Below are 11,845 nucleotides of genomic sequence, written 5' to 3' on the forward strand. Positions count from 1 at the left end.
GCTTCCTAGTAACAGAGGCCCAGACAGTCACTCCCATGAAGCCAGAATACCTTGTGCCTATGCCTTGTAGTTGGGTCTCACCTGTGTCCCCTCCTGTCCAGGAGGAAATGAACACATGGATCCAGGCCATCTCCTCTGCCATCTCCTCTGACAAGCACGAGGTGTCTGCCAGCACCCAGAGCACGCCAGCATCCAGCCGGGCGCAGACCCTGCCCACCAGCGTCGTCACCATCACCAGCGAGTCCAGTCCCGGCAAGCGGGAGAAGGACAAAGAGAAAGACAAAGAGAAGCGGTTCAGCCTTTTTGGCAAAAAAAAGTGAACTCCTTTCCTTCCTCCTGCCCTTCTCTTACCTTTTCAGTGAAATTCCAGCATGCAAGCTCAGAACCAACACATTACTCTCTGTGCCTAATGTTCCTCAATGTGGTTGATTTTTTTTTTTTTTAATTTATAGAGCATTTCTGGGGGGTGGGGGAAACACCTAAACACTTTATCTCCAAGTCACAAAAGTTTGAGGTGCAGAGGGAAGGCCAGATTTTTTAATGAAATTATATAGATTAGATCTCAGTATTTAAACTGTTCCTCAATTTTGTGAGGCTGTGTTGGAAATAACCCGCCTCTAGTGCTGTTGGTATGCAAGGCAGCGGTGCTTAAACAATATTTCCTGTGCTCAGCTCACCAGAGACAAAGTATACCAATCTCCTGACACCATTCTCCTTCATTTACTTCCGGTGGTTACCCTGAGTCTTGACTATTAGAAGTGCCCAGAGTGGGTCTAACCTTTATTAAACAGGTGGTGTGTCACGATCTCGCAGCAGCTGTTCTGCAGCTGCGCGTTAACTCTGCAGACCAAACCATTTGTACCTGGCATCACTCACTAACATACGACATGCGGCTTTTCTGCATCAACTGCTACGACGGTTAAGAATGTCCATATACCAGAAGGAATATAGAAAACTGATACTGTTTTAAATAATCTGTAATTTCAATTTTTTTTTTTTTTGCTGAAATACATTATATTGTATGTTTGAGATAATTCTAGTACAAAGTATAATAAAACTAGTTGTATAATAAACCCTTTAAATCATTGGTAAGTGTACAAGTGGTGGACCTAAAGCATCTACTGGACAAAGTAATGTTACTCTAATGGTTACTTGCTCGTGCGTTGCCACACTGTGTTATAATTTGCTTCATTACCTTGCTATTTGATACATAGTGTGCATTTCTCTGTCACTGTAACTATTGTAATGACAAATTTTCATCTTACTGCACAATCAAAATGACATTGATAGGAATGAACTCCAGAGGCTGGGCCTGAACTGGGAGCTGGTCGCTCAGGCCTGGTGCTCAGTCGTCCGACCTGTACCTCTCAACTTTTGCCCTATCTGTTAAATATATGCTATGTCATTAAATGCTTTTAAATCTAGCATGGTGACTAGTTGTTTTTTTACTCTGCTGCACAGTCACGCCAAGTAGGGAAATAACAAACGGGAAACATCATACAATCGATCTGGGTTCCCTTTGGAATATTTCACGGTTGAATGATACACCAACTTAGAAAACTGCAAGAAACAGGATAATAAATGGGAATGTTTTGCAGTTGGACACATCCAGATCTTATCTTTTGTTTATGAAAAAGTTATCAGGGAGCTTGCTAAACCCTCTTGGACAGGGTTGGCTGTCTCCTATAAAGGGATAGAGATAGTACATGTTGTTGGCTGTCTTCTATAAAGGGATAGAGATAGTACATGTTTGAGGCTCTGTAGGCTGCACCGTCTCTGTCGCTCAGCTCTGCTGTCATGTAGCACAGAAGCAGCCATTGACAATGTGTCAATGACATAGGCGTGACTTCGTGTTCCAGTAAAACTAGGGACACAAATTGGAATTTCGTAATTTTCAAATGTCATTTGATATTCTTTTGATTTTTTAAAAAAGTATATTTAAAATATGAAATCAATTTTGATCATACCCCCCAAAACAAGCAACAGGCCAGATTGGGGCCATAGGCCATAGTATGCTGACCCCAGCATAGACTCCTGGTCTATTTATAAGTGATACCTGGCCTATATTTTCTGAGTGTAACAACTCCATACCAGGTGCACGTTTGCTTGCATGAAGCAGCAGTGAATGCTAGCATCATGGACATCTAGCAAGTTATTCCACAAAGCATCCCAAATGTGGCCTGGGGCCTGGGCTGCACAGCTGAATGGAATCCCCTGCTTTGTCTTAATTCTAGGTGAACTGAGACCTCACTATCTTCTCCCCACTTCTCACGTGGACCCAGTGCCATTCATCTTGCCATGACAGGCCTTTGCCTTCCTCAGGCTTGGAAGATGTTCAGTTATCAACAGGCCAAAATGTTTAAAATCTTGGACACCATCATGATTAATTATAGTCTACTCTTGTACATGGGAGGAAGTCCACACCAGTAATCACGGAGGAAGTCCACACCAGTAATCACAGAATTCCATGAGAAATAACATAGCCAGCGAACATTTTGCACATAATTTGAGCAGATCACAGGTGTGTGATCATGAAGACTGGGTTGGTGGTACTTTCTCTTGCTGTGCTTGCTAAGCATCTGCTGAGGCCTGAAAGTCAAAGATCCTGGGCGGTGAGAGGTGAAACAGAGTCAGAAGACCCCAACTGAGATAGACGTGTTCACTGTCAGAAGTTCTAGGCCATACAGGGTGGTGATGAGCTTCAAACCTGGTAGGGCAAATAATGGATGATTTGTGGTTGTTGGTTTTTGTTTTACCACCTCTCCTACCTCATTCTGAGGACTGTGCACATTTGTTTCCATCGCTGCGAGGCTGTGACATTTCATTCCAGTTTTTAGTGATACTACACATGATAATACCAGTCCTGCTGTGTATAAATCAGAAGCGGTGACAACAGTGGGAAGCACTGACAACAAGCTATCAGGATAGGAAACGGCATTTCCGATTGAGTAAAGGCCACTTTGTATCACACTTGAACATCTCAGTTGGGATGCCTCTTCTGGTGGCACTTTGTCCTGTTCTGGTTGAATTGGCTGTGGTTGCGGGAGGGTACTTAAGAGTGATGGTGCTTCTTACGGTCCGTGGCATCTTGGATAGATAAAGCAGTATCTCAGGAGGACAATGGCTCATGCCACCAAGTTCCTGGCATTCATAGAATTGCTTGTGTGCGGAGATCCCATGACATGCTTCCCCTGTACAATCTGGGCATCTGTTAGTTGCAATTCATAAATATTTCCCTTCGTGTAGTGGCATAGTCCATTTAGGAAAGGCAGGATAAATGCTTGTCTTTCCCATTTATCCCATAGTATACATAATGTAAATATTAGGAAATATTCATACTACTTTCCTAAAGCATATCACTTATACTGAATTGGTTCCTGTCTTCTAAAAATGAGCAATTTTTAACATATATTAAATATAGTAACATAATCTATTAAGAGGGTTTTTTTAAGTGAACTTATCTCCCTTTTTCTGCTGAATATAGTTTGTAGTTTTGAGCTGACCTTTCTAAGCATGGCCTATGAGCCCAAAAGGTAATTTAAAAAGAAGAAAATAAAAACTCGCTTAGAGCTCAAGACTTCTCTCACTGTGGAAGGTCATGGTGAAAACTGATGGTTATGGTGAAATCTTTCCATCTCCCAACACGATTTACCAATGAAATTATCCTTTCTGAAACTTAAAAATGTCGCATCTTTGGTGAAAGCCTCTTCAAGTTGGCTTCAGAGCCCTTTTGATACAACCCTAGTAGTCCTGTTAGTTTCCTCTCTGTCTGGGATGACAAGATGGTCCAAGCTCATCTGGTACACTTCTTGCCCCCACACCCACCATTAGCCATTTGTCTAAGACGCGTAGTGGAAAATGATATTTCAAGGCTACAGTCTGAGTGTTAGGAATGCCCGTTGCTACTGTGTTGGTCCGTGTCATATCAGGCCCTATCAGTAGATAGAGCTAAAGAAGAAATAACCCATGAGTTGATGCTCAAATTCAGGATTATAGGATTTTGTCACTTAACATTGTCTATATTACATCAGAATCTCCTTTTTCACTCAAAATTTTGGCTGTCAAGGATATAGGGGACATTAAAATATCCTAAAATTACTGATTGGCTTTATTCCATATTACACTCAGAAGAGCAATACTAATACCCATACCAATACAGATGTAATTACTGAGAACAGTCCTTTATTAAATCAAACTTTTTTAAATTTCAGATTAATATGAGGGTACAAATAATAGGTTACAATGCTTGCATTTGTTAGGTAAAGTCCCTGTTGTGGCTGTGTCCCTCACCCAGGAGGTGTGCCATATGCCCTTACATTGTGCCTGTAAGGTGTAATGGTGGGACCACACCAATCCTCCTCCCCTCCCTGTTGCCCCCCCCCCAACTTGAATTGGGTTTTTCTTTTGTGGGGGCACGTATTAGTTCATCTGCTGCCTTCACATTAGTTTTGAGTACATTGGATACTTGCTTTTCCATTCGTGTGATATTTTACTAAGAAGAATGTGTTTATCAACTCCATCCAGGTTAATACAGAAGATGTAAAATCTCCGGCTTTCTTATAGCTGAGTAGTATTCCATGCTAGATATAGACCACAGTTTATTAATCCATTCCTGGGTTGATGGGCACTTGGGTTATTTCCACTTCTTGGTTAATTAAACTTTTTATTTTGCAATACTTATAGTGCAATTGTAAAAAATACTACAGTCCCCTTTACCCAGTTTCCCCCAGTGGTAACATCTTGCCACACTATATCCGATACCACAGTCCGCATGTAACCACCGACAGTAAAGACACAGGATGTTTTCATCACAAGACTCCTTTCTTGTTGCCCCCTTATAACCACACTCCCTTTCTGCCTCCACCCCTCTTTAACCTCTGGCAGCCACCGATCTGTTTTGCATTGCTAGAAATTTGTCACTTCTCAACATTTATTTATTGAACACCTTCAATGTGCTGGGCTCCAGGGACCCGTGGACACCTGTCATTTCTAGGAAGTTATTTCAGTGGAATCATAAAAGATGTCACCTTTTGGGATCGGCTTTTTCTCCTTACCGCATAGCAGTATCAATAGTTTGTTCCTTTTTGTTGCTGAATCATACTGCATGCTTTGGATGTATCCATTTACCTACTGAAGGACGTCTGGGTTCCCGGTTTGGGGCGATTTTGAACAGATCTGCTATAAACATTTATGTGTGGGATTCGGTATGAATATAAGCCTTCCTTTCTCTTGTATAAAGAAATGTCCAGGAGTGCTGAGAACAATGTTTTACATTTTATATGAGGTCTCTTCATTCTCCTCTTCAACACCATTTTTCGGGCAGTTTTACTTTATCTGGGATGTCTGAGCAAATTGTTCTGTCCTTCTTAGCCCTCATTCAGTCTGATTAGTTCTACACATAGTTGTGTATTTAACCAGTCTTACGTTGGTGATGATCCTGGTCGTTTTAGTTATCTGATGCTCACCCCGTATGTGGTATACTAAATTGGTTTCAACCCCCCCCCCCATCCCTCCAGGTCTCTGGGTCAAGCACTTCAAGGGAAGTGGTTATTTTCAAAAATGAATAGATTTCCCACAGGAGAAATAAATGTGTGCTTCAACATTTTTCAAGGTGTAGACCCAACTTAACACACACAGGCCACCCTAGAAAAATGTATGTTTTCAACTTGTAAAAGAAAAATCCAATTGACCTGACCGTGAGAAGGAATGCTATCTCCCGTTTGTATTTCTGAGTGTTCCTTGTGATCAGGCAGCCTTCTGAGAAGGCTCCTGGCTCAGAGCATTTCCTTCCAGGGAACAGTCCCCCAGGAAGTCGAAGTGGCTAGGCCTGCTCTCTCCTTTCAGTTAAACTAGGGATCAAGATGTGTGAGACACCACCGCTGCCCTTCCTTGCTCTCCAGGAATTTTCACTCAACTCAAGGAAGCTCCACCAACCCCTGATACTGATGAAGTGGGCTGATTCAGGAGAGTTAGTGACAGGTGGTAGAATTATTTAGTAGAATTCAAGTTTTGGCTCTTCTCTGCAAGGGAACTTGGAGGAAGTCAGCCTTGGGGGTTCCCTGGGTGGTGGTGGCTGTTGGTGGCGGCTGTCAGCGCTTCTTGCAGACCTGATGTGAGCTGTCAGGCTTTGCTTTCTGGTCAGGGCAAGTCACAGCAGGACAGGACACATAGGCATTGGACTCCTTATGGAGACTGCGGAGCTGAAGGGCCTCCCACCATTCCCTTGCCTGCCCTGTGCCCACAGGCCGCAGGCTGCCCCCTGGCCAGGCTGGCTGTGTGTGCTCTTGTCCCAGCACAGGGCAGCCCCAGGAGCCTGTGGGCTTGAGGAGTCCCCACTTGGCTCTCATTTGTCCCTTCAGATGTTTATCACACATCAGAGACCCATTGTGTCTGGGGGTGAGAGTGGGGGAGGTGGAACATGAGTGGAGTTTCCTGAAACCGATTCTTTAAAGGCAAAGGGAATTTTCTCTTACGTAAGCCCAGGGGGACTTTCTCCATGGGGTGGGGCATCCTGCATTCCGAGTCTGAGTGTCCTGCAAGGAACCTGGGAGCTTTCTCCAAGGGAGCTTAGGCCAATCCTGGCTCAGAGCATTTCCCCCAGGGAATATGCTCAGTTCTCAGTTGCCATTGTCGTTTCTCTGTCTTGATGAATTATTTCCAATGTTGCTGTTTTTCAAGCTTTGATTTTTGTGAAGGAAATAGTCGTAGGTTTAAACCTCCCATCCAGAGCCTCCATGTTAGCGGAATGTCCTCCGGGCCTAGTCAAGATGGCTGTGCAGAGTGTGCCTCTGAGCCAGCTGGCAGGTGTGGCCAAGCCATTCCTGCTGCCATCTGTTACATGTGTCTGTCACGTCTCTCTGCTTGGATTTTAGGAGACTTGTCTTTCCTGGGTGCACATGATTGAGTGTCTTCATCAGCCTTGCTCAGCCTCTGCTCTTCTGGGGATAGAATGTGGGCTCTGAGTCCAGATGGGTTCGAATCATGACTCTGTCACCTTCCAGCCCCATGGCAAGTATTCCCTCATCCCCTCCGCAAAGCACCTACTATGCCACTGTGGGAACAGCCCCTGTGGCATTTATGAAATGCTGCACTCCCTCTGCTTCATCAGAGCTTTGGTCTTATCTTTTATAGGAGATCCAGTGAGGTGATGAACACCACACTGCATAAATCAGCTCCTGCCCCACAGTATTCCGCCAGGCTGGGGGGCGGGTCTTCTGTGTTAAAGCTAATATCTTCAGTGTCTGTGCCCCTGTGCTCTCCCTCCAAGGTGCTGTAATGTGTCAACTCATCAGCCCTCACAATGACCGTGTGGGGTAGATACTGTCAGAGCTGAGACCAGAACTGTCACTACAGGGAAAAGCAGACAGACAGCCAAGCAGGTGGAACAGCATCTCAGAGAGTCCTGAAGCTCTGGCAAGGGCTGGCTGACCCCAGGACTGACTTGTCCCCCTGCCTCACCTCCATTCAAGAAATGAGGAGCTGGATCTGAACGTCCCAGAACAACTGACAGAGAAAAAAAAAAATCACTCAGTGGTTCAGGGAGGGAACTCTGAACAACTGGTTTTGCTTGTTTCCACTCTTTGTTCTTCTCCAGACAGGATCTTATCTTGCTAATAATAATAGGTAATATTGGCTATAAATTGTGCCAGACAGTGTGCTAAGCACTCGGGCTAGTATCTCATCAAACACTCACCGCAGCTCTATTAGGTAACATTGTCTTGATTGTACAAAGGAGAAAACTAAGGTGAGGAGAGTTACGTGCTAGTATAAATAGCAGCTGGGGATTTGAATTCTGACACATCTCTCCAGAACCCACACTGTTGGACTACAGTACCTGGCTGTTGACGCCCCTCACCTAGATTCTCTCCTGCACTTCTTTGTGAGATGAAAACATGGCTGAGATGGAACCAGTGCCAACCACGAGGGGTCTCATGTGTGTCAACTGTCACCCTACTAGTGGACCTTTAGAGAAAGGACCACAATACCCAGTGTCTTACTCTGTCACCCAGGCTAGAGTGCAGTGGCATGATCATAGCTCACTTCAGCCTCCAACTCTTGGGCTTAAACAATCCTCCTGCCTCAGCCTCCCAAGTAGCTTAGGACTATGGGCCTGCACCACCACATCCAGCTAATGTTTAAAATTTTTTTGTAGAGATAGGGGTCTTGCTATATTGTCCAGGCTGGTCTTGAACTCCTGTCCCCAAGTGATCTTCTTGCCTCAGCCTCCCAAATGCTGGGATTATAGGTATGAGCCACCACACCCAGCCAGCTCTTCACCAACTCCTTGGGCATTCATTACTCTAGAGTTTAAAATTCAAGTTCTGCTCTCAAAGGTGGGCACGGTGTAATCAGAGGATACTGATCCCTGAGTCACCATCCTTACACATCTGTAGTGGCCCAGATTTGAACTGGCAAAACATGCTAAAGTCCTTTTTGGATAAAATTAAAGTTCAGATTGGGGAGACAGAATAAATATTTACATGAAAGAGAAGACAGAAGGAAAGGGGAGAGGAAGGAGGTAGAGTGGAAGGGCCTCAAACTAGCTGGGTAGCCTCAGAAATGTGGTAAATAAATCACGGCTCAGCATAAAACCCTGCCTGGGCTTGGTTTTTTCAAAAGGAAGGAGGCAAGGCTCCACCTGCATCCTACAGAGACAGGTTTCCTTTCATTTCCTTTTCAGCCAAAAGATATGAAGACAGGCAGTGGGAGCCAGGGGCTCCTGCTCAGACAGTCAGCTTTTCACTCTGCTCCCTGAACTGGCCACAGGGCCCCTCTATTCTCTCACTTCTATCGTCCCTCTTTCCTCTAACTTCCATCTCTCCCCACTGTCCACGCATGTGACTCCTTGCTAGCTATCTGCTCAGCACCGGTGGCCCCATCTACCCTGAGCTCAGAACTGCACCACATCTTCTGGTGAGCGGGCACCTGGCCGGCTCTTCCTAACCTCCCTCAGCTCACCTTTCATTTCAGCAGAGCATGAGAAGACCGCTGTCCTGGGGCAGGAGGCTGAGCTCGGGATGCCTGGCCATCAGTTTCTCCACTAGAGGGCCCTTTTGGAAACTGGGGAGAACAGCTCTGTCTTCCAGCCATTAGCTGGGGGAGGACTGTTATCATAAACAAAGGCTCTTGCCCACGCTGGGGGAGAGACCCCCAATTTTCAGAAGGGGGCAGTGAGGAAGGGTGAACACACAGAAGAGTTCATTTTCTATTTGTTAAAGGAATACAGGGTTAAGTATCCTTGCATTTCAAAACCTCCTGTCAGAAGTGGAGACTTTGTACCAAGCAGGTACCTCATGGTGAGGGGGCTGTACCCCAACCACAGGGCTGGCGCCTGGGCATGTGTGCGCCCAGACGGATGTGTTCCCTGCCACACGCTGTTCTGACTCTCAGGCACCCAGGATGCCCCAGAAAAACAGATAAATAACATTTTTTGAGGGACCTTATTTTTAAAAAAATAAAAATTCCATTTCTTTTTTTTTGGGGGGGGAGCTGATGAAATTCAACAAATATTTATTGAGTGCCTATTATGTGCTAGATATTGTTCCAGGTACTTGGGACACATAAGAGAACAAAACAAAGAGCCCTGCCCTCACGCAGCTTACAGTCTAGCATTTATTGCCACTTCACCTGCATATGGTCGGTGAGCAGGGGTAAGTCACCATATCTCTGTCCTCAGCTGCCCAACAGGGGGATAGCAGGCCTGACTCAAGACATGAATAATATGCCTGGTATACTACAGATGCCAAACTGGACATGCACCCACCCGATAGAGAACAGGGCTGGAAGCTGATTTTTAATAACAGAATATAATGGGAAGAGGGCAGGGACAGTTGAGCTGAGTAATCTGGTGTGCTGTGGTGGTTGCAGGCTGGCCACACAAATCGTTGCTGCTGCTGTTGCTTCTCAGTGGCTGCCTTGTTGGCTAGGTCCTTGGCCTTCTCCGTGGCTGCCAGTGCTGTCTCCTTTGCCTTCTCTTTGGCTTCTTTGGCGGTCTCAACAAGTGTTTTGGAAGGGGCCTCACCCAGCAGCTTGGTCAAGATGGATTCAAACCTTTCAGAGTCTTGGTCACATTGCCTTTGAACTGGACAAGACCAAATTCCTAGACAGCCCTGGAGACACCACATGAGCTAGAGGAGACCCAGGCTTCTCGAGGGATTTCAGTCCAGCCACTGTTGTCCGAGTTCACACAGTAAACACATTGTTCCTCCACCAACATCAGTGGGCGTGGTTGATGTTCCAGGTGAAGGTGGCCATGGTCTGATTCTGTGGGTCCACAATAGAGTCCTCCAGGATGTACCCTGAGTGAGCAACATTGGCAGGAAACAGTCCCTCAGCCCGGCGGGGCATCCTGTTGGTCTTGGTCAGGAGTCGCCGTGCGTACAGGAGCTTCTGGTCAGGGGTCACCTCCCGATGTACTGTGTCTTCCATCAAGACATGTTTGCTATAAGGATTCAGGTACTGCTCCAAAAGGCAGCAAACACTTGGTCCCACCAACTCCGGAGCACGCTCTGGCCCAGGAAATACATCACCATCGTCCCAGCCAGGCAGGCTCAGTACCCACACAGCATTAGGGGTACGGAGCCCAGAGTGGGGCTCGTGGTGGCTGGCCCCGGTGCACGCCCACTGCCAGCCACCGTGCCTAGGCTCACATTCTTAATTTTTTAAACTCTCTCACTTAGATCTATACATCAAACCCTACACAGTTAAACATCTAAGTACCTATTCTGCAGAGTATATTATTTTTTCTTTCTTTTTTTCTTTTAATATCCTAAGAAGCTGTAAGCATAGTATTTTTACGTAAATTTACATCATAAAACATTTTGCTGTGTTGTTACAAAGACTTGTGTTTGTTATTTCAAAGCCTATGTGTAGTTTTTGATTGGGTCAATGCAAAATCCATTATTTTAAAATGTTCGCCAAGTGCTAGATATTTAGCAAAAGATCATTCCCCACCAAATGGGTTTCTAAAACCATAGTTCTAGGCAGCACCTGTGGCTCAAAGGAGTAGGGCACTGGCCCCATATACCGGAGGTGGCAGGTTCAAACCCAGCCCCGAACAAAACTGCAAAAATAAATAAATTAATAAAATAAAACAATAGTTCTGATTTGGTTCTTCCCAAAGGCAGTTTTCTGGGGCACAGATGACTCCACAGATCACATACCCCTTTAATTGCCCCCTTTGGTGCAGGATACAAATCTCTCAAGTACTTTCCCTGTGGAAATGTTCTCTCAGGAGACCCGCCGCCCTGCCCAGTCTCGGGGCCTTGGTTCAGCCAGTGTGGCAGTTTGAAGAACTTTTCATTTCAGGAAACTAAGACTGGGTCCTAATCTCTTCTCTCATGAAAACCTTCTGGGGACCTAATGCATATTTTATCACCCCCAGCCCAACACATCTGAAGCCCTCATTCATAGTTTCTCACACAAACACAAATCATTTTTATTTTACTTCTTAGCTTCTGACCTAGCAATTCCCAAGAACATGTTTACAGAGTTTGCTACCCATTATTGTTTCTGAAACAGTGTATCCATTTAGTTAACTTGCCATAAACGGGGTAAGTCCTTACCTAAGTCCTTCGGTCCTTAGGAACTGTGACTTCTAAGCCAAATGCCTTAAGGAACCTGATTTTCCCACAGGCTAATTGATATAAGCAGGAGTTCAGTTCCTACAGTGTGTTTCTGGTCACAAAATATCTAACTAAACGTAAACTAAAGACCAAAACACTTCTCATATCAAACATTGAAATAAATGCGAGCCATACAGACATTTAAGAAAGATAATAAGAGAGGCTCGGCTCCTATAGCTCAACCGGCTAAGGCGCCAGCCACGTACACCTAAGGTGGCGGG

General features: G+C 45.3%; 1 protein-coding gene and 1 pseudogene across 3 annotated transcripts in view; one reads left to right on the plus strand and one right to left on the minus strand.

Annotated features, from left to right (window-relative positions):
- SPTBN1 (spectrin beta, non-erythrocytic 1) overlaps positions 1-1,424 on the plus strand; it is a 202,334-nt gene extending 200,910 nt beyond the window's left edge. For all 3 annotated transcript variants that reach the window (XM_023512079.1, XM_012804019.2, XM_023512080.1), the window contains one exon: positions 102-1,424. In XM_023512079.1, coding sequence (XP_023367847.1) covers positions 102-320 — 219 coding nt within the window. In that variant the 3' untranslated portion in view covers positions 321-1,424. The remainder of the gene's footprint in view (positions 1-101) is intronic.
- Positions 1,425-2,630: 1,206 nt separating this feature from the next.
- Positions 2,631-10,532, minus strand: LOC100963292 (annotated as a pseudogene).
- Between the last annotated feature and the right edge of the window lie 1,313 nt (positions 10,533-11,845).

Source organism: Otolemur garnettii, unplaced genomic scaffold, assembly GCF_000181295.1.
Source record: "Otolemur garnettii isolate 467f Iridium unplaced genomic scaffold, OtoGar3 scaffold00024, whole genome shotgun sequence".
Classification (NCBI taxonomy): domain Eukaryota; kingdom Metazoa; phylum Chordata; class Mammalia; order Primates; family Galagidae; genus Otolemur; species Otolemur garnettii.